The following is a 13,937-nucleotide window of genomic DNA, read 5'->3' as shown; positions in this document are numbered from 1 at the left end:
CCAGGTTTGGGTTAGTTGTAATTGTGCCTTTGGTGCCTTTCCATCCTGTAACAAGCCCACGTGGACGGTGGGATGCCAGAGCGTCTCCCTGTTTCACATACTCTGCTGTCTCATGCTCTAGTCCTTATCTAGAACGTGCAGAGCTCTTGCCCTGCGTAATCGTTGTGCTGTATGTTGGGTTTTTTTATCTTGGCTGAAAGAGTAGGTATTGCCCCGGGTCTGCAGTGGAATAATCCCCACCTCCTTGCTACGCCTGAGGCCTGAGCAGCTCTGACTTTGGAAGTAAGGCTAGCCTGATTTCTGCCCCCTTGGCAGAGAGGAGGGGAACTCTGCTGCCCCTCATCATGGCAATATCAAAATGTGCTGAAAACTTAGCGTTGCAAACCTGGAACACAGCGTTAGGGCAGCTCTGCCTGTCTGTGTGAGAGAGAATCGAGTTAGGGCACAAGAAGAGAAACTAAATTTATTGGTGAGACAACCCTAAAAATTATTCCTAAAGGTTTGTCATCAGAGAAATTTATTTAGTTGGATTACAGTTTATCACGAATGGGGTTTTTTGGTTATTTGAGCACATTAAATTAAAAACTAAAATGACCATTCGCAAGCTTGAAATAGTGGATGAAAACTCCCAAGTGGGGACATCAGCTTTCCCTTTGAACTGCCCTCGTAGGCTTTGGTGCTGTGCCCCAAAATGCTCCCGGTCCTGCCGCCCCCTCTGCAGCTGCCTGGCTGGGGGTGCCGTGAGGAACAAGTGTGAACTTTAACTGAGGATTCTCTGGACAGGGACGCTCGGGACAGCTGACACTGCGCAGTAAGGGATGAGATAGTAAAATCATGCTTCAAACCCGGTGTGGATGCTTGGCTTAATCTCACGTGAATAGAACGCGCTTTTATTCTCCGTCGAGTTGCTGGACGCACTCCTGGATAATTTGGAGTAGCTTTTCCTTGTGTGTGATTTGTTTTGTTTCACAGGAAGACTGTGCTTTAATGGCCACAGCGGCATTTAACGGTGGTGCCTTTGTGTCCCGTAGCTCTTGGGCAGCAGACGGTCTATTTGCATGGTGCCGTGGGCTTTTTGGAGGTATTTTGAGTCCCGAAGGTCGTGTGTTTCCTCTGGCTCCGAGGGAGTTAACTAGCTGTACTCTGCAAGAAGGCTGGCACGGAGCACGCACCGTGCCCAAACAAGGCTGTTTTGTCATGGCCAGAGCCGCACGAGAGCAGCCACGGTTATTGCCACCGAGTCCCAGACCGTCGCAGGGAATTAGTGTTTCTCAGAGGCGTGAAGAAAGCTGGCTGTAGGGAAGCCCCATTCCTGAGCTTCTCGAAGAATTAATGCACAGTGATGTAAAACTTGTTAAAAATAGGTACTTCCCCCCCCCCGCCCCCCCCCCTCAAAACTGTAAACTGCGCTCTCTGGATCAGTGTTCATTGGTTCGGAACGGGACCATGGGCTGAAGTTTATCCCTGACCCACCGGGGTGGTGGAGCCAGGCTGAGCTGCTTCCCGAGGATTTGGTCCATCATCTGCACGTGGACTGAATGGTTGTGGTAGCTTTTTGAGTGGATAACGGTCGCAGAGAATTTGGAGGAAATGGTGTTTCATCCTTGGGCCGAAGATGATACCCGTCAGCAGGCACTGACCTGTAGGTAAACCTTGCCAAGGGGTTTTAAATAACTGCAGGTGGATTTGTAAGGAGAAACGACAGGTACTGACAAATGCTTAACCGGAGTTAATACGGTTTGTAATAGTTTATGGTTAATAATATTTTATGTTCATCTTAGATTTCTGAGGATTTTCTGTGCAGAGCTTAAGTCTTTGGGTTTTGCTCTTCTCAAAACCAAACCGATGTTGAACTGCTGTCTGGCACTTGGCAAGGGTCTCTTAATTTCTCTAAAGCAGCGAAGCTGTCAAGGCAACATTTTCCATGAGGTTGTTATTAAAAAAAATAAATAAAATAAAAAATCAGAGCTCTAGAATACGGTGCCAGGTAAGAGAATTTTTGCAGAGGGTCCCTCCCTGTGTGTGTTCTAGCACAGCTGATCTGGTGATCATCTCGGCCACAGAGCGTCAAAAACTTCTGTGCGCTTTTCGGCGTGGAATTGCTGCGCTTGTGTGTAAGAAAGCGTTCAGCTGTGCGCTGATGTGGGGCGTGAATCCGTCGGCCGACCCTGTCGGTGACTGGGCTTTTGCATAACAATCTCTCCTCCAAAAATAAATTAGACGGCTGACGCTGTCCTTTTTACAAATGCACAAAAGTTACCGCGTGCTTGTGATGATTTACCCCTGGAAACAGTTGAAAATACCTGCTTATTAATCTAGCAGTGAGAACATGAGGGAATATTTATATCCATCTGTGAAGCCACTATTTAACTAGGACACCTAAGATTTCACTGGGGGAAAACCATCTGCCTGGATCACAGTTTATGGGAAATATTTTCCAGTTGTTTGAGCACACAGAATCTGCCTGGTAGTTTTTATTTCCCTTCGAACGTGTTCCCAGAGACGCCGCTCAAAGGCACCCAGCCCGTTCTGCATTTGCTCCGTTCCGCTGGAGGGATTTTTTTGGATTTAACGTGAGATCCTTCCAGCATCCTGGGATGCCAAAGTCCGTGACTGTGCCCTGCAAAGGGAATATCACCCAAGTTGGTGGGGGATTTGGCTCTGTGTGACATAAAAGCTAGACGTGGGGATGTCTGTTAGCTGTTGAAGAGGGGCAGGGCAGGATTATCGCCGTTACCGCGCAAGATGCAAGAGGTTTCCCAGAGCTCCTCAGCCCCGTGGCGCGGTGCGTTCAGGCTGCTGAGCGCTGACCCGGGGAGCGGGTGCTCGAGTTCAGGTTAAAAAAAAAAAAGAAAAATGAAAGCGGGGAGGCAAGATGGTGCTTTGTCAGGTGTAAGAGGTAGCTGTGACATCTCTGTCTGGGTGGTTTGGGGGGTTAAATACAGTTCGTTGGTGGAAGAACAACCTGCGAGTCGAGCATTTTCCTTCCTTTGCGCCCACGGTGAGGTTACACGCGCGTGTGTATGTCTACGTACCTATAACCTGGGTTCAACTGCTGCATGACTAAGCTGTGCCACCTCTTGTTCCTAACTGGTTTGTTTTCCTGTGTTGCAGAGCCTAGCCCAGCTAGAGAACCTGTGCAAGCAGCTGTATGAGACCACAGACACTGCGACACGGCTCCAGGCAGAGAAAGCCTTGGTTGAGTTCACCAACAGTCCAGACTGCCTGAGCAAGTGCCAGCTTCTTCTAGAAAGAGGGAGTGTATGTAAAACAATATAATTGTCCAAAATATATCTTGGTATTTTGGGCACCGATAAGGGAAATAGCCCCAAGGTCTGGTATGCAGTGTTTATGTTCCATACCCAGTACGCTCTCGTGTATCTCGATTTGTGGGCAGCCTGTGCCAAAAAAAGCTTTGGCTCTGATGGGTAATTATGCTGCTGCAGTTGTTCCTGCAAACGGTTGTCAGTGCTCATGTCCTGTGGGCCTTGCTGCATTCTTTGCAGGCTGCCACCCAGCCATGTCAAGCTTTAAGTTGAAAACATTATTATGGCAGTGGTATTTCGTAGACTGTGGGAACCACTGCCTTCTCTTGAGGCTTTGGGGGGGAAAACGGTGTGTGCACGGAGGTTCATGGGGGATAGCACCAGCCGTGTTTCTTCTGGAATGTTTCCTTGGAAAATTGCCCCTGCTATAGTGTTGTCTTAATAATCCAGCAGTTTAAAACAGGGGAAATTAGATCATGTGCTTTAGAATTAGTGTCACAGAAAGGACGTAAAATATGCCAGCAGTAAATCCTGCCTGGCTTTTTTAGCTTTCTTCTTTTTAAGTGGCCATTTGGTTGGTTTGCGCTGATAGAAAGTAAAATGTTTAAAATGGCTTTGCCACATGATCTTGCAAGATTTTACTTTGGGCAGAACGTGCGTGCAGCTTTCACGTCTATCAGATGTTCACAAAGATAGGAAACGTTAAACAGCCTGTTGTAGAGAGTAAGTCCTCCAGGAGGAGGAGGAGGTGAAGGGAGGGAGAGAAGAGGGACACTTAACAGCTTGGCAAACTTACACAAAGCAAAGTATTCAACTTTTTGTGAATTCGAAACAAACTGATTTGAAGCTCTTCTGATGGGACCTAGCAAGTGGTTTACCTGAGGACGAATAATTAATGTTTTTTTAAGGAAAGTTCCTAAAGCCCAGTTTCATGCTCTGCATGTGATCCATCACCTCTCTGGCCCTTGCCAGAGGGTTGTGGGGGTTTTTTTGTTCAGTCTGGGATGTGCCTCACTTGAGACACAACTGTCCTTGGGAATTTTGGAATAAATAGGTTTCCTGCATCTTGGATACTAAGCTTTCTACAGTAGTATGTGTTACAGAAATGCAAAATGCTGGTCATTTCTCTGGCTGTCATTTATGGACTCGGGTGCAGCCAGGGGTTTTAGGTGGTTGAATGCCACCATTTGTGTCCCTGAATTAGTTGGCAGTTCAGTGGTTTACGTGCTGTTCAGTAAGAAATCAATTTTAACCCCTATTTAGCGATCAAGTGGAAGTTGTAAGTGCTGCTTCATGTACAGTAATGTGCTCCTGTGGCTCGGAGGGCTGGTTGCCTTTTGCAGCCGCGGCGTTAAGGTAACTTCGTGCACGTTTGCAGTTTTACTCCTGCCTTCAGTGGCTGTTCGTTGCCTTCCGCTCTTTAAAAGCCTTTCCTTTCTTTCTTAAACGCTTTCTTGAAGCATTTGGTTCGCTTTAGTGTCTATAAAAACATAGAATGAATGCCATGTAGAGTATGTAGACTTACCAATGAAATTAATGCTCTAAACTCAAATTTCCGGGGACCAATTAGCTTAAAATCCAGCATTGCTGCTTGATCTTCTGAAGTGTGCAGTAAACTTCTGTTTCCCTTTACAGTCATCCTACTCCCAGTTATTGGCAGCTACATGCCTTACAAAACTCGTGTCACGCACAAACAACCCTTTACCGTTGGAACAGCGAATAGATATTCGTAAGTACCAGACTTAACGTTTCTCACTAAACCAGCGTGAATGTTTGTCGTATGGACTTTGGTCCACGTGTGGGAGGTTTTCTGCAAGCTGCTGTGCTTTACAGTTTGGGCATCCTAAGGTGTAGGATGTCCAAAAGGCAAGGAAACGTTTCTCTTGGATGGCCTCTTCGCCTGTGTCAGGGGCTCACAGAGTTCAAGGCTAAATACACAGGATTTTTCCAGATGGAAGGGAATGACAGTTCTGTGGTCTTGTGAATAAACCGGTTGCCTTTGATAAATTTCTTTTGGAGTATAAAATATTCATGGTGCTTGCCTTTTCTGAGGACAGGCTTTCAAAACTGAAAATCCTTTATGGGTCTCTGAAATATCGTTTAGAGTATTTCCTCAGGGAGCAGTCACTCTGTCACAGTGCTCTTTCCTGGAGAATGGCTGATACCTCCTTTCCTCCGAGGAAGGAGTCTGAATGCCACTCGGTCCGCTTTCTTTTTCACAAGTGTTGTGGTAGCTGATCATCCCCAAAGAAAGGTCTTGAAATATTTTCAGCTTTTTTTTGCCGTTTGCATGTGCTGACAGAGGATTGGACTTTGGTAGTACAAAACAAGTTAGGTTTGTGGGGAGGAGCTCTCACCTCTGACCACTTTCCAGATCTGTTCTGCAGCTTCAGTATGTTAAAGGCACAAGTAAAAGGTCAGTGCTTGTATCTAACCCACCACTGCGCTGGTTTTTATTTCAACAGCTTTCAAAAAGGTGCTTTTTCCTGCCCGTGTCACCATCTCAGTTCCATCTGCTGAGTTTTTGTCTACAGATACGCCTCTTCTCTGTGTTTCAGGGAACTATGTGCTCAACTACCTTGCCACTAGGCCAAAGCTGGCATCGTTTGTCACACAAGCACTAATCCAGTTGTATGCCAGGATCACAAAGTTGGGCTGGTTTGACTGTCAGAAGGATGAATATGTCTTCAGGAACGTGATCACAGATGTCACGAGGTTTTTACAGGTCAGATTTTTTGTAAGATAAATACACACCCTGTGGGATTTGACAGTCCATGCATTTTTGCACCTTCATATCCTCTGTCCAGTCTGTCATCGGTGCGTTTGTTGGTCGAATAGTGACTGCCAAGGCTGAGCAGCTGACAACTGGCAGCACAGGTCGGTTTTTAGAATTGAAAGTTTAGTGGGGGTAGGGATTTATGTCAGGATGCTGCCACCATTAGTGGGCAATGGTAACACGTGTCTTTTAGCGTTCCAGTTACACAGTTCTCCTTTCAAGCTCTCAGGCTTAAAGGCACCACGCTGATTAGTGCAAAATGGTAAACACGTGGCCTTGTTGTCTACGAGGGAAATATGTGCCAGGCTTGACTTGCTTTCATTCACTGCAAGGGTGATCTGTCCGTGGAAGTTGTGTTTGAGATTTAGCTGAGTTATCATAGCAAAATGTAGCTTAGAACTGGCGTGTTACACAAAGATTGTTAACCATTTTCTCTGAAAGTCCTGGCTCTCATTTCCTAAATGAACGTGCTGTCCCCACAGTACAGGGTTTAATTCCCAGCCCAAAAGACTGTAAAGGTAGAAGGTTGTGTTTTTGTCAACAGCTGTCTTCAAACTGAAGCTTCCTCCCAGAGAGACCAGTAAATCCTGTTAACGCCATGAATACTGATTTATTTGCTCTGAAATTTGTCCCAAATCAAAAGTTGGAGGAAGACAGCAGAAGAGATCAAAATGACCAGAAATTCTTCCCCGTTCTGGCTGCTGTAGGAGGCTGCACTTCTTTAAAGGCGTGGTTCAGCAAGGTTTTCCAATGGCTTCTGTCTAGATATTATCATGTAAATGCTGAGACTGTCATCAAGAGATGGCTCCAGCAAAGCAGTGGCCGTGGTCCCAAGCCGAAATGTTCTTGAATTTCTCTGTTGCAGATGAGTTCAGTCTTTGAAGCTGGAGATCAGGGCAATTTGTGCAGAAGGTGCAGAGCGAGGTGGAGCTGGGAAAGGAAACACCATTTGTTAGTTACAGAACAGAAACTGGGGCAAAGGAACAATGCAGGTTGTTTCTCTTAAAGCGTTTGATAAATGGATTACCATTCCTGGTGAAGAGGTATCTGTAACAGACTTGCTTCACAATTGGCCCCTTGTTGGCCGTCTCGAGTGCAGCCAGCGGCTGAACAGGCTGTGAAGAATGGACTCCCTTCACTGGGAGATAGCCTGTCCTCCTTGGCAGGAGGCTTGTGGGGTGGGTGTGTGGAGAAACTTGGTCAGCTGCTGCTCGTGTTGTTCAAGGTCTGTAGTTTAAAAAGGCAGGGGGCGGGAGTTTATTTCCCGGAGTTTTCATCTGCCAACTTCAGTGCTCATCCTAACGCTGCAGAAGTTTCCCCACGTTTTGCCACAGCCTCTGTTGAAATTAAACAAACTGATTTAAAAAAAAAAAAAACACCAAATTCTGAATAAATCTTTTCAGAGTTAGGGCATCACACGAAAAGGTTGATTAAACTATTAGATAAAAGGTGCCTATTTTTATCAGCTCGTGTTGCCAAACTCTTTAGAACCCTTTGCATTGTTAACAACATCGAGTACTTCAAAAGCGCATTTTAAATCCTCTGTGTGATATTGCTCATGGGCTTTTTTCCAGTCACAATACTACAAAGATAAAGCATTTCTAGACAAACATGTCTAGAAAACCTTCCAAGCAGAAAGGTCTTTGAATGACGATGAAGCTTAATGAAAACATCCTGGCACTGCTAACGGCTTTCCCTGTCCCCCCTTTCCTTCCCCAGGATAGTGTAGAGCACTGCATCATAGGAGTGACAATCCTGTCCCAACTAACGAATGAAATTAATCAAGTAAGTGCTACAGCCTTCCTCAGTGAAGTAAGTGTCCAATTTTCTCATTCATATTGTTGTGTCCTGCTGTGTGTCTGTGCATTGTTCGGGAGTGTTTGTCCGGGTTTGTTTTGGCGTGGGGGGTGTCATGTGGTGGGTGTCTGTCGTTTGTTTGTTGTTTTTACGCAGTCACTGTTGTGGTAAGATGCTGAAACCTCCCGTCCTGAGGAATTGTTTTTGTTTCACTGGCATCTTCCATCTTCTCTCATGTATTGATGTCATCCTCTGAGATGAAAAAAGGAAGAGCAGTGCTAGATAACTAGCCAAGCCTGCCTAGTGAGGACAGAGCCCCGAGCGTGAGGACACCCCTAGCACCTTCTGTTGTCCATCCCTGTGTGTTGTTCCAGCTTTCAGCCCTCGTGTGCCAAGACCTGGACGGAGCATGTCCTCCTCCGTACTGACCAGGGAGATGAAACAAAGAGGATTTGTCCAGTTGCACAGATTTTTTTCAAGCTTCCTTTTCATTCCATACCAAGTTTCCCAGCGTTCCCAGCAGGTAGTTCTCAAATTCTGCTGGTTTATCAGGGCTGAGCGCTGAATCGCTGACACGGCCCTGCCCTGGGTGACTGGCAGAAGCCAGACTGGGCACACCGAGACCGTGGGGCTCTGGCTCAGCACCCAGTCACACCAGCTGCAGCAAGTCTTTCCAGGTTAGTTAGTCTGGTGGTTTGTAGAGACCACTAATATTATGCTGCCTCTCAGTATTTGTGTTGAAAGCTGGAATGAGCGGCTTTGCTTGGTGCTATCTGAGCCTCCATCGTTTTCCTGCTCCGTCAGGCAGACTTGGCTGTAGCACCGTCGGTGGCTACCGCAGCCCTAAGACGGCGTGCGGGTTGCCATGTGTATAAATGTCTCTGGTTTTGCCAAGAGGACGAGGTGTAACGAAGTATTTTGATTTTAGTATCTTGCTAAGGAAACGAACCTTTCATTTCTGCTGGTGCATTGACTAATGCAGGCATTGGATCGGGGAGATCCGTGAGTGGGATTTGAAGGATGATTACAAAGTGTTTACAGAACTGAAAATGGAGGAGAAAGTTTGGTCCAGGCCAGAGCAAAGCACCAATTTCTTCTGCTGGACTTCGAGTTCAGCACCTCTGAACCTCCCGAGCCCTGCGCTCTAATCCATGGCTTCTGCATCCATTTCAGACCCCAAATTCGTTCTTCAAGCCTGGCCTGATCAATAAATCCTTAGCCCATAGATCTCTTCCTAACCCTTAAGCCATGTCTTGTTGCTGTTACCATTTCCTTGCCCAGACACTTGTACAGCCCTGACTCCATCTTTGCAGAGGGCTGGTCCTTCACTACCTTGCAGCAAGGATGAAAGCAAAGCTCTTCACCTCTCTACATTAGTTTGTGTCTGTCAGCATCTTTGTACCGGGCTACAGCTCCTGCTTGCAGGAGAATGGTCAGCACAGCAGCTGTCACCTATCCCAGATCCGGAGTCTCTACAGGTTGAGACTATAATAAGCAACGAAGTTAAAGACTTTGATCAAAAATCTCTCCCTGGTATCTTGGGTATTAAATCTGCCACAGTCTGCAACTCATTCCTAAGTGTGTTTTGTGCCAGCAGTTGCGCAGGGCTGGATTCAGTGACTCATCTTGGAAAGTCTAAAACTGCCATTACTGGCAAAGTAATAAATCTGCCAAGGTGCCAGCTCATCAGAGCGGGGTCGTGTACAGGTACAGAACAAAATAAAACCGCCCGAAAACCCCTTCTGGCACGTCTCTTCAGGCTTTTCTTGATAACTGTAAACTTCCAACTACATTGCATGAGGGCCGAATTTTCCAGAGCTGTGTTTACTAAAGCTTTTGTTCCAAAAGCTCCCAGGACAAGTACAATAGAGTGCTAGTAACTGTTTTGAAGTATCAGTTTTCATCCTGTAAGTACTGCACAGGCTTGCCTGGAGGTACTGAGTGTCCACTGTGTTGTAGAAGTTCACCATTTTAAGCCACGTGACCTCAGGGTGAAGAAAAGGGAAATGCTCGTTTGCCACAAGCCCAGAAGTACATGAGATTTGTAATTGCCATGGAGAGAGTAAATAACGCTCGTTTTCTTAAACACCCTGGGATCTCACAGCGTGAGCCGAGGGGTGATAATTCACCTGACAAGATTAGGCCCAGTTCTGATCTGCCACCAGCTCCTGGGTGATGCAGGGCTCCTTCTCACCTGTAATATGTGACAAAAGTGTTTGCATCCTCCGGGGGGTCGCTGGGAAGGTTGGTACGTTGAAGTGCGGCCTGCAGTGGTTAGAGCTGTACTGGTTCCCGCAATCCTGGAGGAGATGAGCGCACAGTTAAGGTTAACAGAGGTACGGCAACAAAAGCATAAAGAAAACGGAGATTCTCGTCTCGTGCCCGCCCTGGGCTGCGAGAAGTGCTCCCTCCCAGAGGCACTGGCTGCCCATCTGATAACTCCTCCTGGGCAGGTGGAATTTTGCCAGCCTGTGTTCAGACAAATGGCGAAGAGGTGAAGTATCACTTCACTTGTCTCCTCGTCCTAGAAAATAATCTGTGAAGTGACGTCAGTTGTGCTGCTGTTCGCCTGTGCTGGCCCGTGCTAGAGGCATTGGTTGAATCGTTGGGAGACTTTGTTATCCAGTATAAAGCAAGATGCGTGTGGTTCCCTCTTGGATCATACGTCAGGTTTTGACTCTGATAGGGTGAGAGGTCCAGAACTGGAGTTTATAATAGATACAGCAAAGTCCAAACTGGCTGTCACTGGTTAACTCTCCTTCTAGTTTTCTTCTCATCTGTGCAGGTTCAGGAGGGGAATTATAATTGCTGGTAGTTGACCATGTGTCTGCCCAGCGGCTTCAGGTAGGATTTAACTCTCAGGAGCTCAGAGCACTTTAGAAAGCAGTGTTGGTGTTTCTGAAATGACTGAAGCGCTGTTGAAAATAGCTGCTGTTGGTCCTACTTTGAAAGAGAGTTAAATGAACTTGAGAGTAAACCCAGCCCTGCTTTCTGGCAGGGGTACGGTGCATTGTAAGTATTGTAGGTGGAAAAGCCCTGCCAGCAGCCTGATTTTATCCGTGGAAGAGCTGCTGTTGGGTAGTGGCTGCGTGTCCTGCGGTGGCAGTGCACCCCCCTGGTTTAGCCAGCTGGTGTGACATCGCGCTGGGGAGGGACATCTTGATGTCCCAGTGCTTAACAGGGCTCCTGTGGGTTCTGCTGGTCTTGTTCCACCTCTGCCCGTTAGTTCTAAGCGTTGCTTTTCTCTCTGCTCAGGCGGATACTACTCATCCACTGACCAAGCACAGGAAAATAGCCTCTTCCTTCAGAGATTCATCCTTATTTGATATTTTCACACTGTCATGCAATTTACTGAAACAGGTAAGGAAGCCGTCGTTCGTCGTCTCTCTCGGGGGCTGTACGCTGGGGCAGCAGGCGTTGGGCTGAAGTTCCCTCTGATGTAGCTCTCCTGGAGTTGAGTGCTCTTGTTCTAAAAGCTGTGTTCTGGACTTGTTTTGCAGGAAAGCTTTCACTTAGGTTTGTATTAAGGAGAAAAAAAAAAGAATATGACACAAATACGGAAATATGAATCTTCTTTTCAGCAAGTTTGATTGAACGTATGTGCCTGAACCGTGAGGCTTGGGTTAAACTTTCCTGCCTTAAAACATCAGGAAAGAGATGAGATGTTTGTTTCGAATTTTACATATCTTTGATTTTTACAGTACTGGCAGAGAGGTCTCCTGTAAAATAAGTCCTTGTCTCTTTTTATTTAACCTCAGTGTAAAACCCACATGGTGAGAGGAAAAACGCTAGTGAAGCTATGTTTGGTAGTTTGAGACTAAAGATTGTCCTTGCTTTTTTTTTTTTTTTAACATATGATAAATATTAGACTGTCTTGTGTTCCTCTGGTTTTTATTTTGCACTAATTATCCCACGTGACTTAACTTGCTTTAAAACTACTTATTTTGGGACAAGGCAGCAATGCTCTGCTGGTAGGGTTGGTTTTTACCCCCCAAAAAGCAGTTTTTCTTTCAGCTGAAGTAGCACATGTGTATTTTGTAAGGAGGTAGATTATCTGAAGAAAACTCTTGATTCTGCAGCAGGTTTCTTCTCTAAAAAGCTAATCTGGAGTTCTAATGGTGCCTTCAAGAGTAGCCCTTTGTGGGAAAGTCTGCCCCAATAAACTGAGTGGCAGCAGCACAGATTTGATTAGTTTAACTTTCATGCTTCCAGCGAAGTGAAGTGTCCAAGTTGACAAATAGCACAAAGAGTGAAAAGGAAATTTTATTTTAAAGATACTTCAAAATGAGCAGCTCTGGTTCTGTCAGTAATAAAGATGGGTATGTGGGTGTAATTGGATCTTTTTTTTTCTCCTCCTGGTTTCTAAAGGAAGCAAGGCTTGTGCAGTTAGGCTAGTCCTCCCAGGTACCCAGCCTCCCGAACCACAACAGCTCTGGTAACTTCTGAATTCGTTGGCTTATGTCAGGTGCATTTGATGGTCAATTAGAGGCCTCGGAAATAAAAGGATTCCTCTAGTTTTGTGAAAAGAAGCGCCTGGGGAGGTGCAGGCAGGACAGGGTCCTTACCGCTGCCCAGACTTGTTGGAAGAGCATCACCCAGTGCTTGTACTCAGCCAGGAGGCCTAAACCAGACCTTGTTACCCCCGTGTCCCCGGAACTGCACTGTGGTCCTGGCTGAGCTATTGCCCACCCTGCTGTGGCTGTGTGACCGTGGGGACTTGGAGACTAGAAGGACATGGCTTGCCTCAGGAGGAAGCCTGTAGTTTTCCACCCTAACTCCTAGTATCGTCTTGCTTCGGGTTTTTGGGATGCTGTGGTTTGAGACAGGTTGGAAGGTTTTCTGTTGTCTCATGCAACATCCTTGTTTTCCTGTGATTAAACACTTACTGCCCAAATTTGGTCTTTTTTTGGTCTCATGGTAGCTGCCTCGAGCTTCTGCCTGTAAAGACATTTCTAAGGTGATCCTTTGGGGTGGGGAGGGAGAAACCAACGCTCACGTCTGCATCCATGTCCACAAACCGGGGTGCATTTAGGCGGCCTTTGCGGTACCGCGGCGGGAGGGAGGAGGACATTCCAGCCGCCGCCGTCCGCGGCGGCACGGTGCAGCGAGCTACTTGCAAGAGGCCGAAGCTGGAAGAAGTTCCTTTTGTTTTAATACGGAGCGATAAGACGAGGACAGAGGGGCTGGCCTGGAGTGCAGACCCGAGTGCTGCCTTGAAACGGCACTGAAGTGACCTGGTGTTTTGTGTCACTCGAGGGTCTCCGTGTCTTCCCCGCCCGGAGCGGAGCGGTGTCACCGGAGCGGAGCGGTGTCACCGGAGCGGAGCGGTGTCACCGGAGCGGGGCTCGCCCAGACGTGTGCGGCAGGAGCGAAGGCGCTCGTTTCCCTGGGAGGGTTGGGTGGAGCAACAGGATTCCCTGCTGCTGAGTGCTTGTCAGGCAGAGAACGTCTTCTTGTGTTTAACCTTCATAAGAGCTTCCTTGTCTCCTGGATCTCGCAGCATAATTGCAAGCTGGCGAGCCCGGCTGCTTTTCTCCTGTGCAGGACAAGGCGAGTGCAGGAGAAAGCGCTGTCTGTCTGTCCATCTCCTGTAAAGACTAAGCATGTACGTGCACACGCTGTCCGCAAAAGTGCGTGATAGCTGGGGTTGGTGCTTCTGGCGTAGGGTCCTCAGGATTGCCACATCCTCTTTAAAGTTGAATTACTGCCTCAAACTCCGCTGTCACCTTGATTTGGGGTTTTTTTTTGTTCTTTTTACTTGTTTTTAATCCGATGTATTTTATAGGCTTCTGGGAAGAACCTGAATCTAAATGATGAAAGCCAGCATGGTCTGCTCATGCAGCTTCTTAAGCTCACACATAATTGCCTGAACTTTGATTTCATCGGCACATCCACAGATGAGTCCTCAGATGATCTTTGCACTGTGCAGATCCCAACCAGTTGGAGATCAGGTAATCTTGCTGGAGAAAGAAGGCTAATCTGCAGCGTACCAGCTGAAAGCATGGGTGACTTGCTAAAGCCCTCTCTGCACTTAAATAAACTTCAGCGTACGATGCCAGATGTAAAATCCAGCCTCTCCTTAGTGTGATTACAAATGC

General features: G+C 47.0%; 1 protein-coding gene across 1 annotated transcript in view; it reads left to right on the top strand.

Moving 5' to 3' along the window:
• Positions 1-13,937, top strand: part of XPO7 (exportin 7) — a 47,732-nt gene that overhangs the window by 13,715 nt on the left and 20,080 nt on the right. The window contains exons 2-7 of the mRNA XM_086477144.1: positions 3,115-3,261; positions 4,902-4,995; positions 5,825-5,991; positions 7,762-7,827; positions 11,095-11,199; positions 13,625-13,790. Of these exons, the coding sequence (XP_086333270.1) occupies positions 3,115-3,261; positions 4,902-4,995; positions 5,825-5,991; positions 7,762-7,827; positions 11,095-11,199; positions 13,625-13,790 (745 nt within the window). The remainder of the gene's footprint in view (positions 1-3,114; positions 3,262-4,901; positions 4,996-5,824; positions 5,992-7,761; positions 7,828-11,094; positions 11,200-13,624; positions 13,791-13,937) is intronic.

This window comes from Leptosomus discolor, chromosome 23, assembly GCF_034619465.1.
Source record: "Leptosomus discolor isolate bLepDis1 chromosome 23, bLepDis1.hap2, whole genome shotgun sequence".
In the NCBI taxonomy this organism is placed as follows: Eukaryota; Metazoa; Chordata; class Aves; order Leptosomiformes; family Leptosomidae; genus Leptosomus; species Leptosomus discolor.
Note: the sequence above shows the minus strand (reverse complement) of the source record. Positions and strands in the feature narration are given on the sequence as shown.